The sequence below is a fragment of the Phyllobates terribilis genome, unplaced genomic scaffold, assembly GCF_046119375.1.
Source record: "Phyllobates terribilis strain yellow unplaced genomic scaffold, ASM4611937v1 Scaffold_4__5_contigs__length_816908805, whole genome shotgun sequence".
Taxonomy (NCBI): Eukaryota; Metazoa; Chordata; class Amphibia; order Anura; family Dendrobatidae; genus Phyllobates; species Phyllobates terribilis.
The window spans coordinates 55140143-55165194 of NW_027362764.1; the positions used below are offsets into that span (position 1 = coordinate 55140143).

The window sequence follows — 25052 nt, forward strand, 5'->3', positions numbered from 1 at the left end:
TAGTTTCCATACACCATATAAAAAAACACATTTGCATTTTTTTCTCAATATCTGACATGAAATCAGAATAAACCTTTCTCGTTTTAGGTCAATTAGGATTACCATAATGTTTAATATTTGCCAAATGCCAGAATAATGAGATAGAGAGAATGTTTTAAGGCATTTTTATTACTTACTGCAAAGTCATAAGTTTACATTCATTTCATTAGTATTTGGTACCATTGCTCTTAAACTGAATGACTTGGGTCAGACGCATAGGCGGATTATAATGAGGGCAATATGGGCTACCGCCCGGGGCCCTGAGGCTCCAGGGGGCCCATGAATTGCTCCCTTTATAATGCGCATTTTTTTGGTCACCGCTGCGCTGGCCGAAGGTTTAGATGATCACCGCTGCGGGCCCGCAGCTGTAGGTGGTTTGAATCATACTGTGTCGCCCCGCCCTGCCAGTGCCACATGACGCTCCCATCTGGCCGCCGCGGCTGTATATTCACTAGCACGGGCATGCAGTTTAAATGCTGTTGGTACCGCCCTGCCTGACGTCATGTGGCAGGGCGGTCCCAACATCATTTAAATTTCCCGCCGGCGCTAGTGCATATACAGGGCTGCGTGATGCAGCCACCGTGTCTGTGAGTGGCTGCTTTGAACTTTGGGACTGTCCTGCAACATGACGTCAAGCAGGGCGGTCCCAAAGTTCAAAGCAGCCACTCACAGACACGCTGCATCACGCAGCTGCTCCCATCCGGCCAGCTGCAGATCCACCGGGGTGGGCAGTTTAAATGATGCTGGAACCGCCCTGCCACATGACGTCAGGCAGAGCCCAGCATACACAGGGGCGCGGGTCTATTTAAAAGTTCATGAAATGTCTCACATGAGCCAGTGTCATTCTGCCCTGCAGCATCTGCTGAAGAGGTGCCGCCACCCACGCACAGTGACCCACAGTTTGTCTGCAGCCTGCCTGGTCTCCTGCTGAGCCCTGCTGCTTCAGTCTCAAAGTGTGTATTCTGTTTAAAAAGTATGTTTTTTTATATCTATATATCAATGAATAATGGTCCCCTGCAGTTTTATATAGACTGCTTGCTGGCTGCCTTCTAGTGTTCCTGCCACTTGCCACAGTCAGACAAACATTAGCTTATATCATCGTGTGTCTCAGACACTGTGGCAGTGGAATGGGGTGGGCAGCCAGCAGCACTTTGTATGAAAGGGCAGGGGATCATTGTCATTTTTAAAATTTGTACATAATGTTGGGGATGGGAGAGGAGTGGACTGAACTACATAAAGACAAATGCCCCTGCACACTGTGTACTCCTTCTCCCCATCATCTTAGAAATTTTGCTTGCATCATGTAGTGAGTGGCAGCTGAAAGTGTGGCCCAGCGCGGACTTAAAGCGGGCTGGATCTGTCTCTTGCAGCTGTGGGTGGAGCTAAGCTTCGTGCGGCTCCCTGCTGTGTAGAGATGGCTACGTGTGGCCTCCTGCTGTGTAGAGATGGCTATGTGTGGCCTCCTGCTGTGTAGAGATGGCTACGTGCAGCCTCCTGCTGTGTATAGAGGGCTACGTGCGGCCTCCTGCTGTGTAGAGATGGCTACGTGCGGCCTCCTGCTGTGCATAGATGGCACCGTGCAGCCTCCCGCTGTGTATAGATGGCGCCTGTGTATAGATGGCTATGTGTGGCCTCCTGCTGTGTATAGATGGCTTTGTGCGGCTCCCTGCTGTGTATAGATGGCTACGTGCTTCCTCCCGCTGTGTATAGATTGCTACGTGCGGCCTCCTGCTGTGTATAGATGGCTACATGCGGCCTCCTGCTGTGTATAGATGGCGCCGTGCGGCCTCCCGCTGTGTATAGATGGCTACGTGCGGCCTGACGCTGTGTATAGATGGCTACGTGTGGCCTCCCGCTGTGTATAGATGGCTACGTGTGGCCTCCTGCTGTGTATAGATGGCTACGTGCGGCCTCCTGCAGTGTATAGATGGCGCCGTGCGGCCTCCCGCTGTGTATAGATGGCTGCGTGCGGCCTCCCGCTGTGTATAGATGGCTATGTGTGGCCTCCTGCTGTGTATAGATGGCGCCGTAAGGCCTCCCGCTGTGTATAGATGGCTACGTGCAGCCTCCCGCTGTGTATAGATGGCTCCGTGCGGCCTCCTGCTGTGTATAGATGGCTACGTGCGGTCTCCTGCTGTGTATAGATGGCTACGTGCTACCTCCTGCTGTGTATAGATGGCTACGTGCGACCTCCTGCTATGTATAGATGGCTACGTGCGGCCTCCCGCTGTGTATAGATGGCTACGTGCAGCCTCCCGCTGTGTATAGATGGCTCCGTGCGGCCTCCTGCTGTGTATAGATGGCTACGTGCGGCCTCCTGCTGTGTATAGATGGCTACATGCGGCCTCCTGCTGTGTATAGATGGCTACGTGCGGTCTCCTGCTGTGTATAGATGGCTACGTGCTACCTCCTGCTGTGTATAGATGGCTACGTGCGACCTCCTGCTATGTATAGATGGCTACGTGCGGCCTCCCACTGTGTATAGATGGCTACGTGCAGCCCCCTGCTGTGTATAGATGGCGCCGTGTGGCCTCCTGCTGTGTATAGATGGCGCCGTGTGGCCTCCCGCTGTTTATAGATGGCGCCGTGTGGCCTGCCGCTGTGTATAGATGGCGCCGTGCGGCCTCCCGCTGTGTATAGATGGCGCCGTGCGGCCTCCCGCTGTGCATAGATGGCGCCGTGTGGCCTCCCGCTGTATATAGATGGCGCCGTGTGGCCTCCCGCTATGTATAGATGGCGCCGTGCGGCCTCCCGCTGTGTATAGATGGCGCCGTGCGGCCTCCCGCTGTGTATAGATGGCGCCGTGCGGCCTCCCGCTGTGTATAGATGGCGCCGTGTGGCTTCCCGCTGTGTATAGATTGCTACAAGCGGCGGCCTGCTATGTATAGGAGGATTATGTGGCAGCTCATATTGTATATAGGGTCTCATACTGTATATAAGGGATGTCAGCATACTTAATTGTGCTCAATATTAACTCATACTATTAATGTAAAAAAATTATTATAATTAATATATTAATATTGTGCCAAATTAATTTTACGTGAACTACCACATGATCTATCAAAGGGGATGATGTGACATATCATATTATACATCAGGTGTGTGTGTGGGGGGGGGGGGGGCCCACGCCTTCTAAACTGCCCGGGGCCCTTGCTACTCTTAATCCACCCCTGGTAAGACGTCTGGGATATCCTTCCACAAGCTTCTCACAATATTTGGTCATAATTTGGGCCCATTCCTCCTGACAAAACTGGTGTAACTGATCCAGGTTTGTAGGTCACCTTGCTCGCACCTCCCTTTTCAGCTTTGCTCATAAATTTTCAATAAGATTGAGATCAGGGCTTTGTGATGGCAACTCCAAAACATTGACTTTGTTAACCTTAACCCAGTTTGTCTCCATTTTGGCAGTATGCTTCAGGTCACTGTCCATTTGGAAGACCCATTTCCACCCAAGCTTTAACTTCCTGGCTGATATCTTGAGATGTTGCTTCAGTATTGCCACATAATCTTCTTTTCTCATGATGCCATCTATTTTGTGAAGTGCACCAGTCTCTCCTGCAGCAAAACAACCCCACAACATGATGCTGCCACCCCCGTGTTTCACAGATGGGACGGTGTTCTTAGGCTTCCATGCTTCTCCCTTTTTCCTCCAAACATAATGATGGTCATTATGCCCAAAAAGTTCAATTTTAGTTTTATCAGACCACAGGACATGTCTTCAAAAATTAAGGTCTTTGTTCCTGTGTGCATTTGCAAACATTAATCTGGCTTTATGTTTCTTTTGGAGTAATGACTTCTTCCTGGCCGAGTGGCCTTTCAGCCCATGTTGATACAGTACTCATTTCACTGTGGATATTGACACAATCTTACCAGCTTCCGCCATCATCTCCACAAGGTCTTTTGCTTTTGTCCTTGGGTTGATATGCACATATCGTACCAAAGCATGTTCATCTCTGCGACACAGAACCCGTCTCCTTCCTGAGCGGTATGATGGCTGGACATTCCCATCTTGTTTGTACTTGCGTATAGTTTTTTGCTCAAATGAACGAGGCACCTAAAGGTATGTTGAAATTGTACCCAAGGATGAGCCAGACTTGTGCAAGTCCACAATTCTCTTTCTGATATCTTGGCTGATTTCCTTAGACTTTCCCATGGTGCTACACAAAGAAGCAGTGTGTTTCAGGTGTGCATTAAAATACATCCACAGGTGTGTCTCTAATTAACTCAGATGTTGCCAAAAAAAATTATCAGAAGCTTCCAAACACATGACATCATCATATGGGCAGTCCAGAATTGTTTAAAGGCATAGTAATCTTAGTGTATGTAGTATGTAAATTTTGACTTTGCAGTATGTAATAAAAATGCCTTAAAACATTGTCTGTCTCTCATTATTCTGGCATTTGGCAAATATTAAAAATTCTGGTAATCCTCATTGACCTAAAAAGGGAAATTGAGAAAAACATGCATATGTGTCTTTTTTATATAGTGTATGGAAACTTCTGTTTTCAACTGTAGGTATGTTCATTTGGAATGACTTACTAACAAAATAATCCAGATGGTGTATTAACCCTATTTAAGAGATTGTAAATAAAACTTGACTTGTATTGAATTTAATTAATAAAAAGTGGTCTAAACTATTTTAAAAACACTGAAGTGATCCTGTATTATTTCTCTATTTTATTGGATTCCTGTATTTAGGGATCCCTACCCTATTGGCTATTAGTCCTAAACATATTAATAAGGCTATATTGTTTTACCTAAATCATGGCTGCAGTTGTATAGCATTATGAGGGAAAGTATGGCTGGTAGTATATACACAAACCACTAAAGCTAGTTAAGAATAACTCATAGCCTCCCTAACAAGTTTCTCCTAAGAAGGCTTCATCAGGGGGCTCAGGCTATAATATCACACATGTGAGGCTTGAGAAAGGTTCACACATCAACTGAAATGTTGCCATGTTGGGGGAATAAACACCATTATTTTTGGGTTGGAATTTGATTGCTGCTATCCCCATTTTAATTCATATCAATAGGATCTATCTATCTATTATCTATCTATCTATCGTCTATCTATTATCTATCTAATATTTATCTATCCTCTGTATATCTATCTTTGTATCTATCTAATATCTTTTATCTATCTTTGTATCTATCTATGGAAAAAAAAGCATCACTATACTAGATGTAGGGTGCAAGCCTTACCATTACAGCCCTATGCCCTTCCACCAATATGCAAAAAACGCAGCACTCCAAGACTGTAGTCGAAAAAAAATAGTGATTTATTCCCCCATGCTGTGTGCTTTGTGTGATGTTTCAGCTCTTTTAAGTAACTGAGCCTTTTCCAAGCAGCGAGTTTGGTGAATAAACAAGATTTATAGGTAACGTCTCATTAGCATTAATTAGACATAATTAGTGCATAAATACATAAAAATAGCATCATTTATTCTTGTGCAGTTTATGTACAATCATCACATCATGTGCAATAATATATACAGAAACTCCAGTGCAAATTCATTAAAAGTGTTGTATATAGTATATGCACTGATTCATGTATCACCTGCAGAATGATCTGCACCTGCCGGTCACTGACCAACAATCAGCAAGTGCAGATTATTCTATATATTATCTATCTATTATCTATCATCTATTATCTATCTATATATTATCTATCTTTCTATTATCTATTATCTATCATCTATTATCTATCATCTATTATCTATCTATATATTATCTATCTTTCTATTATCTATGATCTATCTACTATTTATCTATCTATTTATCATCCACCCATCTATCTATCATCTATCTATTATCTATCTATTATCTATCTGTTATCTATCTATTATCTATCTATTATCTATCTGTTATCTATTATCAATCTATCATCTATCTATTATCTATATATTATCTATTATCTATCTATTATCTATCTGTTATCTATCTATTATCTATCTGTTATCTATCTGTTATCTATTATCAATCTATCATCTATTATCTATATTAATTATCTGTCTTCTATCTATTATCTATCTGTTATCTATCTATGTATTATCTGTCTATTATCTATCTAGTATTTATCTACAGTATCTATGATCTATCTATCTTCTATCTATTATCTATCTATCTTCTATCTATTATCTATCTATTATCTATCATCTATCTGTCTATCTATCCATCCATCCACCCATCTATCTATTATCTATCTGTTATCTATCTATTATCTATCTGTTATCTATTATCTATCTATTATCTATATATTATCTATCTATTATCAATCTATCATCTATCTATTATCAATCTATCATCTATCTATTATCTATCTATTATCTATCTATCTATTATCTATCTGTTATCTATCATCTATCTGTTATCTATCATCTATCTATTATCTCTCTATCTATCTATCTATTACCTATCTATCTCATATCTATCTATCCATAGAACTGCAATAATTTTTCAGGTTTTGACACCCTTACCTCTCTTTTTTTGCCATGCTGTTACATTAATCTTCTTTCTTTCAGAGAATGGTTCCCGGTTATGGATCTACAGTAAACTATGCCGATCCCACTCTGATGCCGCTTGCACATGAAGATGCCAGAGCAAGGGAAAAAATTATGAATTCACAATTCAAATGTTATGAGAAAATAAAAAGAGATCCATCATATTCTAAATCAGGTAAAAAATATCATGATTTGCATTATCTTTCATCAGAGCAACATTTGGAGGCTACATACCCCATCCTGACCTCCCGCAGTCACTCACACTGCTGATGGTTCCTCTATAAATATCAATCGCAGCCTCGAGAAGTGACCATTAGGCTGCAGTCACATTTCGTGGCCACAGTGCAGTTTTTGCATCATCTGAAATTTTTGGAAATACTCAGGAAAGCAAAGTGCGAACAGAGCCTTACAGCTTACATAAAGAGGGTCTGGGGTTCTCAGTGTTGTTTAAATCCCTGTGTCTTTCATGATCCCTTAAGTTTTTTACACTTAGCACAACACTGTGTATCTGTTGGGCCATTGTGTTTCTGAACTGTTTCAATGTAACAAACTGCATATAAGTTTCCTATTTGCGCTTGATTCTGGATGAGTTTTTGATTGATTTGATTCTGGATGAGCTAGTGGGTGGAGACTAGCTGCTATGATGTCTCCCATACACAGCACACACAGACATGAGGGATTCCAGCTTTCCTGTCTCTATGTAGCACATGTTCAGAAGCAGCAGCAGCGGCATGGAGGACATTATATAGAATTACTGAGCAGTGTAGCTGTGAATTCAGTTACGGAGCTGCATTAATGGAATAGTGGACATAGTCGGGTACGGCACATCCACCCCCTATTGATTTGAATAGGGGGCGGATTTTCAGTAACCAGCTGCAGCCACTATAGAGGTGACAGAGCTGTGCTGTGCAGCTCCGTAAATGATCAGTTCTGGCCACCGCCAACACCGGGAACAGCTGATTGGCAGGAATCACACCCCAATAGATCAGACATTGATCACTAAAGGATAGGCCATCAATGTTAGGTCCCAGACAACCCCTTTAAGTCCTGCGTTGTTATTTTTTTCTAAATAGCACCCAACTCTGTTCTTACTTTCTGTGTTATTACTACAGCATGGGGTATGGATGAAGGAGCAGAGGGTGAGAAAAAGGCAGAGAAAGCTTTTTAGTTTGTATCTCACACCAAAGCGGAATTCACAGCTACACTGGTTACTATTTCTGTATTATGTCCTCCATGCTGCTGCTTCTGAGCATGTTCTACATAGACACAGGAGAACAGGAATATCTCATGTCTGTGTGTGCTGTGTATAGGAAACATCATATGGGAGACATCAGTAACAGCCGATCAGAGGGGGTGACAGCTGTTGCACCGACACTGATTAGACATTGACTTATCCTAAGGATAGGCCATCAGTGTTAAAGTCCTAGACAACCCTTATATAGAGTCATACTGAAAGTATTTAGGAACAGTGTGAATGCCCACATTACAACCTGAATATATGCTCCTGAGCTATAATTACCAACTGCTTTTCTATCACTTTTGATTTCTTTCAACTGACTTGCAATTTTCACAAACATAGGCGATTATAATGAGGGCAATCTGGGCTACCGCCCGGGGCCTAAGGCTCCGGGAGGCCCTTGGCCAGATTGCCCTCATTATAATATGTGCGGCACGGTCGCGCCAATGCGGCAGACACCGGCAGGCAGAGGCGGGGGGCCCCCTGACCGCTCTCCCAGCAGCGGCGCAGGGCCACTGCTTCTTCTTCAGCCGGGTCAGCACTGCACCTATTAACTTCCCTGTGTGCTTGTGCTGGCCTGGCCGCATCACAGCTAGGAGACACGGCCCTGTGCGCGGCTGTATCTGCTAGTGTGATGTCACACAGTGTGTGCCCTGCACTGCTGCACCGGAGAGGAGCTGGACTACTGGAGCCAAGCCGGGGGGATGGTGAGTGACATATGTGTGTGTGTGTGCCACAGTGTGTGTGTGTGAAGGCAGATATCATTGTGTGATGTCTGTTTATATGTATTTTTGTGTTTCAAATGTGTTTATGCGTGTATGTATATGTCTGTATATGTGTGTGTGTGCGTGACTGCGTGCTTCTCCCCACTGCATCTGGGGGCGCTGTGCGGCCTCCTCCCGTTGTATCTGGGGGGCGCTGTGCAGCCTCCTCCCACTGTATCTGGGGGGCGCCGTGCGGCCTCCTCCTGCCGTGTCTGGGGGGTGCCGTGCACCTCCTCTCACTGTACCTGGGGGGCGCCGTGCGGTCTCCTCCTGCTGTATCTGGGGGGTGCCGTGCGGCCTCCTCCTGCTGTATCTGGGGGGGTGCGGTGAGGCCTCGTCCCATTGTATCTGGGGGGCGCCGTGCGGCCTCCTCCTGCTGTATCTGGGGGCGCTGTGCGGCCTCCTCCCGCTGTATCTGGGGGGCGCCATGCGGCCTACTCCCGCTGTGTATAGATGGCGCCATTTGGCCTCCCACTGTGTATAGATGGCTACGTGCGGCCTCATGCTGTGTATAGATGGCTACGCTACGTGCGGCCTCCCGCTCTGTATAGATGGCTACATGCGTCCCCCTGCTGTGTATAGATGTCTACGTGCGGCCTCCTGCTGTGTATAGATGGCTACGTGCGGCCTCCCGCTGTGTATAGATGGCACCGTGCGGCCTCCTGCTGTGTATAGATGGCTACGTGCGGCCTTCTGCTGTGTATAGATGGCTACGTGCGGCCCCCTGCTGTGTATAGATGGCTACGTGCGACCTCCTGCTGGGTATAGATGGCTACGTGCGGCCTCCTGCTGTGTATAGATGGCTACATGCGGCCTCCCGCTGTGTATAGATGGCTACGTGCAGCCCCCCGCTGTGTATAGATGACTACGTGCGGCCTCCTGCTGTGTATAGATGGCTACGTGCGGCCTCCTACTGTGTATAGATGGCTACGTACAGCCTCCCGCTGTGTATAAATGGCGCCGTGCTGCCTCCTGCTGTGTATAGATGGCACCATGCGGCCTCCCGCTGTGTATAGATGGCTATGTGCTGCCTCCTGCTGCGTATAGATGGCTACGTGCGGCCTCCTGCTGTGTATAGATGGCTACATGCGGCCTCCTGCTGTGTATAGATGGCTACGTGCGGCCTCCCGCTGTGTATAGATGGCTACGTGCGGCCTCCCGCTGTGTATAGATGGCTACGTGCAGCCTCCTGCTGTGTATAGGAGGATTATGTGGCAGCTCATTGTGTGTAGGGTCCCATACTGTATATTGGGGATGTCAGCATACTTAATTGTGCTCAATATTAAGTCATACAATTAATGTAAAAAAATGATTATAATATATTAATATTGTGCAAAATTAATTTCACGTGAACTATCACAGGATCTATCACAGGGGATCCTGTGACATGTCACATGATACATCAGGGGTGGGTGTGTGTGTGTTTGGGGGGGCACGCCTTCTAAACTGCCCGGGGCCCTTGCTACTCTAAATCCACCCCTGTTCACAAAGAAATAAAGTTCATCAGGTGAAAAGTCGGGAACAAACTCTACAGTGAGCTTCCTGAGGTTCCATCAAAGTCGCATTCTTTAATGCATCTCTCTAGATACAAGTTAACGCTGGTTCATATTGAACATTTGCAAACTGGAAATCTTTAAAATGACCTCAGGTATTTCAGTGGAGAAGAAAAAAAGACAATCTCAGAAGGAAAGAGAGGCCGCCGCTTGTTACTAGTAACATTTTCATCTAGGTGAAAGGAATTCAATAGCAGTTTCTGTAGAACAAAGTAAAATGTAGCTATTAATTAGTCAAAAAAGAAAGGCAGTTCAGCACGGGAGACGAACAGAAGGGGGCAATTTATACAGATTTATCTTTACTGCTGCATTTATGCCTGCATTTATATGGCCTTTAAGCCTTATGTCCAGATATATTTTATAGTGACTGTTTAGAGTATGCAATTGTTGCCATTTATTATAATTATGACTTATTTTATATTTTGCAGAACATACAGTACAGACCAAAAGTTTGGACACACCTTCTCATTTAAAGATTTGTCTGTATTTTCATGACTATGAAAATTGTACATTCACACTGAAGACATCAAAACTATGAATTAACACATGTAGAATTATATACTTAACAAAAAAGTGTGAAACAACTGAAAATATGTCTTATATTCTAGGTTCTTCAAAGTAGAGACCTTTTGCTTTGATGACTGCTTTGCACACTCTTGGCATTCTCTTGATGAGCTTCAAGAGGTAGTCACCGGAAATGGTCTTCACTTCACAGGTGTGCCCTGTCAGGTTTAATAAGTGGGATTTCTTGCCTTATAAATGGGTTTGGGACCATCAGTTGTGTTGTGCAAAAGTCTGGTGGATACACAGCTGATAGTCCTACTGAATAGACTGTTAGAATTTGTATTATGGCAAGAAAAAAGCAGCTAAGTAAAGAAAAACGAGTGGCCATCATTACTTTAAGAAATGAAGGTCAGTCAGTCCGAAAAATTGGGAAAACTTTGAAAGCGTCCCCAAGTGCAGTTGCAAAAACCATCAAGCGCTACAAAGAAACTGGCTCACATGAGGACCACCCCAGGAAAGGAAGACCAAGAGTCACCTCTGCTTCTGAGGATAAGTTTATCCGAGTCACCAGCCTCAGAAATCGCAGGTTAACAGCAGCTCAGATTAGAGACCAGGTCAATGCCACACAGAGATCTAGAAGCAGACACATCTCTTCAACAACTGTTAAGAGGATACTTTGTGCAGCAGGCCTTCATGGTAAAATAGCTGCTAGGAAACCACTGCTAAGGACAGGCAACAAGCCGAAGAGACTTGTTTGGGCTAAAGAACACAAGGAATGGACATTAGACCAGTGGAAATCTGTGCTTTGGTCTGATGAGTCCAATTTGAGATCTTTGGTTCCAACCACCGTGTCTTTGTGCGACGCAGAAAAGGTGAACGGACGGACTCTACATGCCTGGTTCCCACCGTGAAGCATGGAGGAGGAGGTGTGATGGTGTGGAGTGCTTTGCTGGTGACACTGTTGGGGATTTATTCAAAATTGAAGGCATACTGAACCAGCATGGCTACCACAGCATCTTGCAGCAGCATGCTATTCCATCCGATTTGCGTTTACTTGGACCATCATTTATTTTTCAACAGGACAATGACCCCAAACACACCTCCAGGCTGTGTAAGGGCTATTTGACCAAGAAGGAGAGTGAAGGTGGACTACGCCAGATGACCTGGCCTGCACAGTCACCAGACCTGAACCCAATCGAGATGGTTTGGGGTGAGCTGGACTGCAGAGTGAAGGCAAAAGGGCCAACAAGTGCTAAGCATCTCTGGGAACTCCTTCAAGATTGTTGAAAGACCATTTCCGGTGACTACCTCTTGAAGCTCACCAAGAGAATGCCAAGAGTGTGCAAAGCAGTCATCAAAGCAAAAGGTGGCTACTTTGAAGAACCTAGAATATGACATATTTTCAGTTGTTTCACACTTTTTTGTTAAGTATATAATTCCACATGTGTTAATTCATAGTTTTGATTCCTTCAGTGTGAATGTACAATTTTCATAGTCATGAAAATACAGAAAAATCTTTAAATGAGAAGGTGTGTCCAAACTTTTGGTCTGTACTGTATATAATTATATTGTTACTAGCTATTTAACCCGTTCTACGCCCGGGTGGCGAGCATTTTTATTTGTAACTGGTCTCCCATGCTGGTATGTGCTGCCCCCCATCCTGGTATTTGAGCTGCCCCCATCTTGGAATTTGTGCTGCCCCCATCCTGTCCCCCCATCCTATCCTGGTATGCATGGCTCCCCTCATCCTTATCCTAAAATGCGTGGCACCCCTCATCCATATCCTGGTATGCATGGCACCCCTCATTCCCACCCTGGTATGCATGGCCCCCTCAGACCCAATCCTGGTATGCATGGCACCCCTCATCCCCCATCATGGTATGCATGGCACCCCTCATCCCCAATCCTGGTATGCATGGCACCCTTCACCCCCAATCCTGCTATGCATGGCACCCCTCATCGCCAATCCTGGTATGTATGGCACCCCTCATCCCTAATCCTGGTTTGCATGGCACCCTTCACCCCTAATCCTGGTATGTATGGCACCCCTCACCCACAATCCTGGTATGCATGGTACCCCTCATCCCTAATCCTGGTATGCATAGCACCCCTCATCCCCAATCCTGGTATGCATGGCACCCCTCATCCTGGTATGCATGGCTCCCTCAAACCCAATCCTGGTGTGCATGCCCCCCTCAGCCTTATCCTGGTATGCACGGGCCATTCACCCCCATCCTGGTATGCATGGTATCCCATCCCTCATCCCTATCCTGGTATGTATGGTACCCCTCTTCCTGGTATAGATGGTACCCTTCATGCGAATCATGCTATGCATGGCACCCCCACATCCCTATCCTGGAATGCATGGTACCCCTCATCCCTATCCTGGTATGCATGGCACCCCTCATCCCAATCCTGGTATGCATGGAACCCTCATCCCCAATCCTGGCATGAATGGCACCCCTCACCCCCAATCCTGGTATGCATGGCACCCCTCACAACCAATCCTGGTATGCATGGCACCCCTCACCCCCAATCCTGGTATGCATGGCACTCCTCATCCCCAATCCTTGTATGCATGGCACCCCTCATCCCCAATCCTGGTATGCATGGCACCCCTCATCCCCAATCCTGGTATGCATGGCTCCCGTCATCCCCAATCCTGGTATACATGCCACCCCTCATCCCCAATCCTGGTATGCATGGCACCCCTCATCCCTAATCCTTGTATGCATGGCACCCTTCATCCCCAATCCTGGTATGCATGCCACACCTCATCCCCAATCCTGGTGCACATGGCCCTCTCATCTCCAAACCTGGTGTGCATGGCCCCCTCATCCCCAATCCTGGTATGCATGGCACCCCTCACAACCAATCCTGTTATGCATGGCACCCCTCACCCCCAATCCTAGTATGCATGGCACTCCTCATCCCCAATCCTGGTATGCATGGCACACCTTATCCCCAATCCTGGTATGCATGGCACTCCTCTTCCCTAATCCTGGTATGCTTGGCACCACTCAACCCCAATCTTGGTATGAATGGCCCCCTCATCCCCAATCCTGGTATGCATGGCACACCTCATCCCCAATCCTGGTATGCATGGCACCCCTCGTCCCTAATCCTTGGATGCATGGCACCGCTCATCCCCAATCCTGGTATGCATGCCACACCTAATCCCCAATCCTGGTGCACATGGCCCCCTCATCTCCAAACCTGGTGTGCATGGCCTCCTCATCTCCAACCCTGGTATGCTTGGCACCCCTCATCCCCAATCCTGGTATGCATGGCACTCCTCACAACCAATCCTGTTATGCATGGCACCCCTCACCCCCAATCCTAGTATGCATGGCACTCCTCATCCCCAATCCTGGTATGCATGGCACCCCTCATCCCCAATCCTGGTATGCATGGCACCCCTCATCCTCAATCCTGGTATGCATGGCACCCCTCATCCCCAATCCTGTTATGCATGGCACCACTCATCCCCAATAATGGTATGTATGGTACACCTCATCCCCAATCCTGGTATGCATGGCACACCTTATCCCCAATCCTGGTATGCATGGCACTCCTCTTCCCTAATCCTGGTATGCTTGACACCACTCAACCCCAATCCTGTATGAATGACCCCCTCATCCCCAATCCTGGTATGCATGGCACACCTCATCCCCAATCCTTGTATGCATGGCACCCCTCATCCCTTATCCTTGTATGCATGGCACCCCTCATCCCCAATCCTGGTATGCATGCCACACCTAATCCCCAATCCTGGTGCACATGGCCCCCTCATCTCCAAACCTGGTGTGCATGGCCCCCTCATCTCCAACCCTGGTATGCTTGGCACCCCTCATCCCCAATCCTGGTATGCATGGCACCCCTCACAACCAATCCTGTTATGCATGGCACCCCTCACCCCCAATCCTAGTATGCATGGCACTCCTCATCCCCAATCCTGGTATGCATGGCACACGTTATCCCCAATACTGGTATGCATGGCACTCCTCTTCCCTAATCCTGGTATGCTTGGCACCACTCAACCCCAATCCTGTTATGAATAGCCCCCTCATCCCCAATCCTGGTATGCATGGCACACCTCATCCCCAATCCTGGTATGCATGGCACCCCTCGTCCCTAATCCTTGTATGCATGGCACCCCTCATCCCCAATCCTGGTATGCATGCCACACCTCATCCCCAATCCTGGTGCACATGGCCCCCTCATCTCCAAACCTGGTGTACATGGCCCCCTCATCTCCAACCCTGGTATGCTTGGCACCCCTCATCCCCAATCCTGGTATGCATGGCACCCCTCACAACCAATCCTGTTATGCATGGCACCCCTCACCCCCAATCCTAGTATGCATGGCACTCCTCATCCCCAATCCTGTTATGCATGGCACCCCTCATCCCCAATCCTGTGATGCATGGCACCCCTCATCCTCAATCCTGGTATGCATGGCACCCCTCATCCCCAATCCTGTTATGCATGGCACCCCTCATCCCCAATCCTGGTATGTATGGTACCCCTCATCCCCAATCCTGGTATGCATGGCACACCTTATCCCCAATCCTGGTATGCATGGCACTCCTCTTCCCTACTCCTGGTATGCTTGGCACCACTCAACCCCAATCCTGGTATGAATGGCCCGCTCATCCCCAATCCTGGTATGCATGGCACACCTCATCCCCAATCCTGGTATGCATGGCACCCCTAATCCTTGTATGCATGGCACCCCTCATCCCCAATCCTGGTATGCATGCCACACCTCATCCCCAATCCTGGTGCACATGGCCCCCTCATCTCCAACCCTTGTGTGCATGGCCCCCTCATCTCCAACCCTGGTATGCTTGGCAACCCTCATCCCCAATCCTGGTATGCATGGCACCCCTCACAACCAATCCTGTTATGCATGGCTCCCCTCATCCCCAATCCTAGTATGTATGGCATTCCTCATCCCCAATCCTGGTATGCATGGCACCCCTCATCCCCAATCCTGGTATGCATGGCACCCCTCACACCCAATCCTGTTATGCATGGCACCCCTCACCCCCAATCCTAGTATGCATGGCACTCCTCATCCACAATCCTGGTATGCATGGCACCCCTCATCCCCAATCCTGGTATACATGGCACCCCTCATCCTCAATCCTGGTATGCATGGCACCCCTCATCCCCAATCCTGTTATGCATGGCACCCCTCATCCCCAATCCTGGTATGTATGGTACCCCTCATCCCCAATCCTGGTATGCATGGCACACCTTATCCCCAATCCTGGTATGCATGGCACTCCTCTTCCCTAATCCTGGTATGCTTGGCACCACTCAACCCCAATCCTGGTATGAATGGCCCCCTCATCCCCAATCCTGGTATGCATGGCACACCTCATCCCCAATCCTGGTATGCATGGCACCCCTCATCCCTAATCCTTTGATGCATGGCCCCCTCATCTCCAACCCTGGTGCGCATGGCCCCCTCATCTCCAACCCTGGTATGCTTGGCACCCCTCATCCCCAATCCTGGTATGCATGGCACCCCTCACAACCAATCCTGTTATGCATGGCACCCCTCACCCCCAATCCTAGTATGCATGGCACTCCTCATCCCCAATCCTGGTATGCATGGCACCCCTCATCCCCAATCCTGGTATGCATGGCACCCCTCATCCCCGATCCTGGTATGCATGGCACCCCTCATCTCCAACCCTGGTGTGCATGGCCCCCTCATCTCCAACCCAGGTATGCTTGGCACCCCTCATCCCCAATCCTGGTATGCATGGCACTCCTCATCCCCAATCCTGGTATGCATGGCACCCTTCACCCCCAATCCTGGTCTGCATGGCACCCCTCATCCCCAATCCTGGTATGCATGGCACCCCTCATCTCCAACCCTGGTGTGCATGGCCCCCTCATCTCCAACCCTGGTATGCTTGGCACCCCTCATCCCCAATCCTGGTATGCATGGTACCCCTCACAACCAATCCTGTTATGCATGGCACCCCTCACCCCCAATCCTAGTATGCATGGCACCCCTCATCCTCAATCCTGGTATGCATGGCACCCCTCATCCCCAATCCTGGTATGAATGGCACCCCTCATCCCCAATCCTGGTATGAATGGCACCCCTCATCCCCAATCCTGGTATGCATGCCAGCCCTCATCCTGGTTTGCATGGGTCCCTCAAACCCAATCCTGGTGTGCATGCCCCCCTCAGCCTTATCCTGGTATGCACGGGCCCCTCTCCCCCATCCTGGTATGCATGCTATCCCATCCCTCATCCCTATCCTGGTATGTATGGTACCCCTCTTCCTGGTATAGATGGCACCCTTCACGCGAATCATGCTATGCATGGCACCCCCACATCCCTATCCTGGTATGCATGGCACCCCTCATCCCTATCCTGGTATGCATGGCACCCCTCATCCCAATCCTGGTATGCATGGCACCCCTCACCCCCAATCCTGGTATGCATGGCACCCCTCACAACCAATCCTGGTATGCATGGCACCCCTCACCCACAATCCTGGTATGCATGGCACTCCTCATCCCCAATCCTTGTATGCATGGCACCCCTCATCCCCAATCCTGGTATGCATGGCACCCCTGATCCCCAATCCTGGTATGCATGGCACCCCTCATCCCCAATCCTGGTATACATGCCACCCCTTATTCCCAATCCTGGTATGCATGGCTCCCTCATCCCCAATCCTGGTATGCATGGCACCCCTCATCACCAATCCTGTTATGCATGGCACCTCTCATCCCCAATCCTGGTATGTATGGTACCCCTCATCCCCAATCCTGGTATGCATGGCACACCTTATCCCCAATCCTGGTATGCATGGCACTCCTCTTCCCTAATCCTGGTATGCTTGGCACCACTCAACCCCAATCCTGGTATGAATGGCCCCCTCATCCCCAATCCTGGTATGCATGGCACACCTCATCCCCAATCCTGGTATGCATGGCACCCCTCGTTCCTCATCCTTGTATGCATGGCACCCCTCATCCCCTATCCTGGTATGCATGCCACACCTCATCCCAATTCGTGGTGCACATGGCCCCCTCATCTCCAAACCTGGTGTGCATGGCCCCCTCATCTCCAACCCTGGTATGCTTGGCACCCCTCATCCCCAATCCTGGTATGCATGGCACCCCTCACAACCAATCCTGTTATGCATGGCACCCCTCACCCCCAATCCTAGTATGCATGGCACTCCTCATCCCCAATCCTGGTATGCATGGCACCCCTCATCCCCAATCCTGGTATGCATGGCACCTCTCATCCTGGTATGCATGGCTCCCTCAAACCCAATCCTGGTGTACATGCCCCCCTCAGCCTTATCCTGGTATGCACGGGCCCCTCACCCCCATACTGGTATGCATGGTATCCCATCCCTCATCCCTATCCTGGTATGAATGGTACCCCTCTTCCTGGTATAGATGGTACCCTTCATGCGAATCATGCTATGCATGGCACCCCCACATCCCTATCCTGGTATGCATGGTACCCCTCATCCTTATCCTGGTATGCATGGCACCCCTCATCCCAATCCTGGTATGCATGGAACCCTCATCCCCAATCCTGGTATGCATGGCACCCCTCACCCCCAATCCTGGTATGCATGGCACCCCTCACAACCAATCCTGGTATGCATGGCACCCCTCACTCCCAATCCTGGTATGCATGGCACTCCTCATCCCCAATCCTAGTATGCATGGCACCCCTCATCCCCAATCCTGGTATGCATGGCACCCCTCATCCCCAATCCTGGTATGCATGGCACCCCTCATCCCCAATCCTGGTATACATGCCACCCTTCATCCCCAATCCTGGTATGCATGGCTCCCTCATCCCCAATCCTGTTATGCATGGCACCCCTCATCCCCAATCCTGGTATGTATGGTACCCCTCATCCCCAATCCTGGTATGCATGGCACACCTTATCCCCAATCCTGGTATGCATGGCACTCCTCTTCCCTAATCCTGGTATGCTTGGCACCACTCAACCACAATCCTGGTATGAATGGCCCCCTCATCCCCAATCCTGGTATGCATGGCACACCTCATCCCCAATCCTGGTATACATGGCACCCCTCGTCCCTAATCCTTGTATGCATGGCACCCCTCATCCCCAATCCTGGTATGCATGCCACACCTCATCCCCAATCCTGGTGCACATGGCCCCCTCATCTCCAAACCTGGTGTGCATGGCCCCCTCATCTCCAACCCTGGTATGCTTGGCACCCCTCATCCCCAATCCTGGTATGCATGGCACCCCTCACAACCAATCCTGTTATGCATGGCACCCCTCACCCCCAATCCTAGTATGCATGGCACTCCTCATCCCCAATCCTGGTATGCATGGCACCCCTCATCCCCAATCATGGTATGCATGGCACCCCTCATCCTCAATCCTGGTATGCATGGCACCCCTCATCCCCAATCCTGTTATGCATGGCACCCCTCATCCCCAATCCTGGTATGTATGGTACCCCTCATCCCCAATCCTGGTATGCATGCCACACCTCATGCCCAATCCTGGTGCACATGGCCCCCTCATCTCCAACCCTGGTGTGCATGGCCCCCTCATCTCCAGTCCTGGTATGCTTGACACCCCTCATCCCCAATCCTGGTATGAATGGCACCCCTCATCCCAAATCCTGGTATGCATGGCACACCTCATCCCAAATCCTGGTATGCATGGTACCCCTCATCCGCAATCCTGGTATGCATGCCACACCTCATGCCCAATCCTGGTGCACATGGCCCCCTCATCTCCAACCCTGGTGTGCATGGCCCCCTCATCTCCAATCCTGGTATGCTTGGCACCCCTCATCCCCCAATCCTGGTATGCATGGCACACCTCATCCCCAATCCTGGTGTGCATGGCCCCCTCATCTTCAATCCTGTTATGCATGGCACCTCTCATCTCCATCCTGGTATGCATGGCACCCCTCATCCCCAATCCTGGTATGCATGGCACCCCTCATCCCCAATCCTGGTATGCATGGCACCCCTCATCCCCAATCCTGGTATGCATGGCACCCCTCATCCCCAATCCTGGTCTGTATGGCACCCCTCATCCCCAATCCTGGTATGCATGGCACCCCTCATTCCAAATCTGGTATACATTGCACCCCTCATCCCAATCATGGTATGCATGGCACCCCATCCCTCATCCTGGTTTGTATGGTACCCCTCATCCCTATCCTGGTATTTAAGGTACCCCTCATCCTGGTATGCATGGCACCCCATCCCTCATCCTGGTATGCATGGCCCCTCATCCGAATCCTGGTATGCATGATATCCCTCATCCCCAATCCTGGTATGCATGGCACCAATCATCCCCAATCCTGGTATGCATGGCACCCCTCATCCCTAATCTGGGTATGTATGGTACCCCTCAGCCCCAATCCTGGTATGCATGGCACACCTTATCCCCAATCCTGGTATGCATGGCACTCCTCTTCCCTAATCCTGGTATGCATGGCACCCCTCATCCCCAATCCTGGTATACATGGCACCCCTCATCTCCAATCCTGGTATGCATGGCACACCTTAACCCCAATCCTGGTATGCATGGCACTACTCATCCCTAATCCTGGTGTGAATGGCACCCCTTATCCCCCAATCCTGGTATACATGGCATACCTTATCCCCAATCCTGGTGTGCATTGCCCCCTCATCTCCACTCCTGGTATGTATGGTACCCCTCATCCCCAATCCTGCTATACATGGCACACCTTATCCCCAATCCTGGTATGCATGGCACATCTTATCCCCAATCCTGTTTTGCATGGCACACCTTATCCCCAATCCTGGTATGCATTGCACCCCTCACCCCCAATCCTGATATGCATGCCACACCTCATCCCCAATCCTGGTATGCATGGCACCAGTCATCCCCAATCCTGGTATGCATGGCATGCCTCATTTCCAATCATGGTATGCATGGCACCAGTCATCCCCAATCCTGGTATGCATGACACCCCTAACCCCCAATCCTGGTATGCATGGCACCCCTCATTCCCAATCCTGGCATGCATGGCACTCCTCATCCCAATACTGGTATGCATGGTACCCCTCATCCCTATCCTGGTATGAAAGGTACCCCTCATCCTGGTATTCATGGCACCCCATCCCTCATCCTGGTATGCATGGTACCCCTCATCCCTATTCTGGTATGTATGGTACCTCTCATCTTGGTATACATGGCACCCCTCATCCCCTATCCTGGTATGTATGGCACCCCTCATCCACCAATCCTGGTATGTATGGCCTCCTCATCCACCAATCCTGGTATGCATGGTCCCCTCACCCCTCAATTCTGGTATGCTTGGTACCCCTCACACCCCAATCCTGATATTCATGGTGCCCCTCACCCCTCAATCCCGGTATGTATGGTACCCCTCATCCCCCAATCCTGGTATGTGTGGCCTACACCTTTCTTCCCTGTGCTCCAGTGCTGCTGCTGTTTCCTGTTCTGCTGGAGGCCGGGGGAGGAGTGCGGCACCAGAGTACATGTATGCCCATACCGCGCTGTCCAGCGCCATTTTGCTGAAGACACACTGCAAAGGTGTCTTCAGTAAAATGGCACCGGATAGCACTACGCGCATGCGCCAATTCCGACGCCTTCACTCATGCCCCGGTCTCTGGCAAGAAGAGAGGTGCCGCGGCAATGCTCCTCCCGGTCAGGTAAGTATGGCGCCGGAGATCGCAGTATGCGTTCAGTGTCTACACATACCGTGATCTCCGGCGCCATACACTCCTCTTACCTGTAACGGCTCCAAACGTTCTTCTGTCTGGAGCCTGACAGCGCAGGCGTGTTGTGCTTGCACAGTCTATAAAGGCTTCAGAGGGACGCTTGTAGCGTTATATTAAAGATAATCATTAACCTCCTAACTGCAATGTCAATAGATACTGATCTATATAAAGTTATAACATGTGACTTGCAATAAATACAGGAATATTTTCTCCTATGTACATAAAAGAATATAACTACTATAAAACTGCTCCTATGTACAAGAATATAACTACTATAATACTGCCCACTATGTACAAGAATATAACTACTATAATACTGCCCCCTATGTACAAGATTATAACTACTATAATACTGCCCCTATGTACAAGAATATAACTACTATAATACTGCCACTATGTACAAGAATATAACTACTATAATACTGCTCCTATGTCCAAGAATATAACTACTATAATACTGCCCCTATGTACAAGAATATAACTACTATAATACTGCCCCCTATGTACAAGAATATAACTACTATAATACTGCCCCTGTGCACAAGAATATAACTACTATAATACTGCCCGTATGTACAAGAAAATAACTACTATAATACTGCTCTTATGTATAGGAATATAACTACTATAATACTGCTCCTATGCCCAAGAATATAACTACTATAATACTGCCCCTATGTACAAGAATATAACTGCTATAATATTGCACCTATGTACAAGAATATACCTACTATAATACTGCTCCTATGTACAAGAATATAACTACTATAATACTGCTCCCATGTACAAGAATATAATTAATATAATACTGCTCCTATGTACAAGAATATAACTACTATAATACTGCCCCTATGTACAAGAATATAACTACTATAATACTGCACCTATGTACAAGAATATACCTACTATAATACTGCCCCTATGTACGAGAATATAACTACTATAATACTGCTCCTATGTCCAAGAATATAACTACTATAATACTGTTCCTTTGTACAAGAATATAACTACTATAATACTGCTCCTATGTACAAGAATATAACTACTATAATACTGCCCCTATGTACAAGAATATAACTACTATAATACTGCACCTATGTACAAGAATATACCTACTATAATACTGCCCCTATGTTCAAGAATATAACTACTATAATACTGCTCCTATGTCCAAGAATATAACTACTATAATACTGCCCCCTATGTACAAGAATATAACTATTATAATACTGCCTCTATGTACAAGAATATAACTACTATAATACTGTTCCTTTGTTCAAGAATATAACTACTATAATACTGCTCCTATGTACAAGAATATAACTACTGTAATACTGCCCCTATGTTTAATAATATAACTACTATAATACTGCTCCTGTGTCCAAGAATATAACTACTATAATACTACCCTTATGTACAAGAATATAACTAATATAATACTGCCCTTATGTACGAGAATATAACTACTATAATACTGCCCCTGTGCACAAGAATATAACTGCTATAATACTGCCCCTATGTACAAGAATATAACTACTATAATACTGCTCCTATGTACAAGAATATAACTACTATAATACTGCTCCTATGTACAAGAATATAACTACTATAATACTGCTCCTATGTCCAAGAATATAACCACTATAATACTGCCCCTATGTACAAGAATATAACTACTATAATACTGCTCCTATGTCCAAGAATATAACTACTATAATACTGCCCCCTATGTACAAGAATATAACTATTATAATACTGCCTCTATGTACAAGAATATAACTACTATAATACTGTTCCTTTGTTCAAGAATATAACTACTATAATACTGCTCCTATGTACAAGAATATAACTACTGTAATACTGCCCCTATGTTTAATAATATAACTACTATAATACTGCTCCTGTGTCCAAGAATATAACTACTATAATACTACCCTTATGTACAAGAATATAACTACTATAATACTGCCCTTATGTACGAGAATATAACTGCTATAATACTGCCCCTGTGCACAAGAATATAACTGCTATAATACTGCCCCTATGTACAAGAATATAACTACTATAATACTGCTCCTATGTACAAGAATATAACTACTATAATACTGCTCCTATGTACAAGAATATAACTACTATAATACTGCTCCTATGTCCAAGAATATAACCACTATAATACTGCCCCTATGTACAAGAATATAACTACTATAATACTGCACCTATGTACAAGAATATACCTACTATAATACTGCCCCTATGTACAAGAATATAACTACTATAATACTGCTCCTATGTACAAGAATATAACTACTATAATACTGCCCCTATGTACAAGAATATAACTACTATAATACTGGCACTATGTACAAGAATATAACTACTATAATACTGCTCCTATGTCCAAGAATATAACTACTATAATATTGCCCCTATGTACAAGAATATAACTACTATAATACTGCCCCCTATGTACAAGAATATAACTACTATAATACTGCCCCTGTGCACAAGAATATAACTACTATAATACTGCCCTTACGTACAAGAAAATAACTACTATAATACTGCTCTTATGTACAGGAATATAACTACTATAATACTGCTCCTATGCCCAAAAATATAACTACTATAATACTGCCCCTATGTACAAGAATATAACTGCTATAATATTGCACCTATGTACAAGAATATACCTACTATAATACTGCTCCTATGTACAAGAATATAACTACTATAATACTGCTCCCATGTACAAGAATATAATTAATATAATACTGCTCCTATGTACAAGAATATAACTACTATAATACTGCCCCTATGTACAAGAATATAACTACTATAATACTGCACCTATGTACAAGAATATACCTACTATAATACTGCCCCTATGTACGAGAATATAACTACTATAATACTGCTCCTATGTCCAAGAATATAACTACTATAATACTGTTCCTTTGTACAAGAATATAACTACTATAATACTGCTCCTATGTACAAGAATATAACTACTGTAATACTGCCCCTATGTTCAAGAATATAACTACTATAATACTGCTCCTATGTCCAAGAATATAACTACTATAATACTGCCCCCTATGTACAAGAATATAATTATTATAATACTGCCTCTATGTACAAGAATATAACTACTATAATACTGTTCCTTTGTTCAAGAATATAACTACTATAATACTGCTCCTATGTACAAGAATATAACTACTGTAATACTGCCCCTATGTTTAATAATATAACTACTATAATACTGCTCCTGTGTCCAAGAATATAACTACTATAATGCTACCCTTATGTACAAGAATATAACTACTATAATACTGCCCTTATGTACAAGAATATAACTGCTATAATACTGCCCCTGTGCACAAGAATATAACTGCTATAATACTGCCCCTATGTACAAGAATATAACTACTATAATACTGCTCCTATGTACAAGAATATAACTACTATAATACTGCCCCTACGTACAAGACAATAACTACTATAATACTGCACCTATGTACAAGAATATACCTACTATAATACTGCCCCTATGTACAAGAATATAACTACTATAATACTGCTCCTATGTACAAGAATATAACTACTATAATACTGCCCCTATGTACAAGAATATAACTACTATAATACTGCCACTATGTACAAGAATATAACTACTATAATACTGCC

General features: G+C 46.6%; 1 protein-coding gene across 2 annotated transcripts in view; it reads left to right on the plus strand.

The window, feature by feature from the left end:
- The window catches only part of CALCR (calcitonin receptor), a 435656-nt gene that overhangs the window by 262009 nt on the left and 148595 nt on the right, over positions 1–25052 (plus strand). For both annotated transcript variants that reach the window (XM_073677352.1, XM_073677351.1), the window contains exon 3: positions 6561–6714. In XM_073677352.1, the coding sequence (XP_073533453.1) occupies positions 6561–6714 (154 nt within the window). The remainder of the gene's footprint in view (positions 1–6560; positions 6715–25052) is intronic.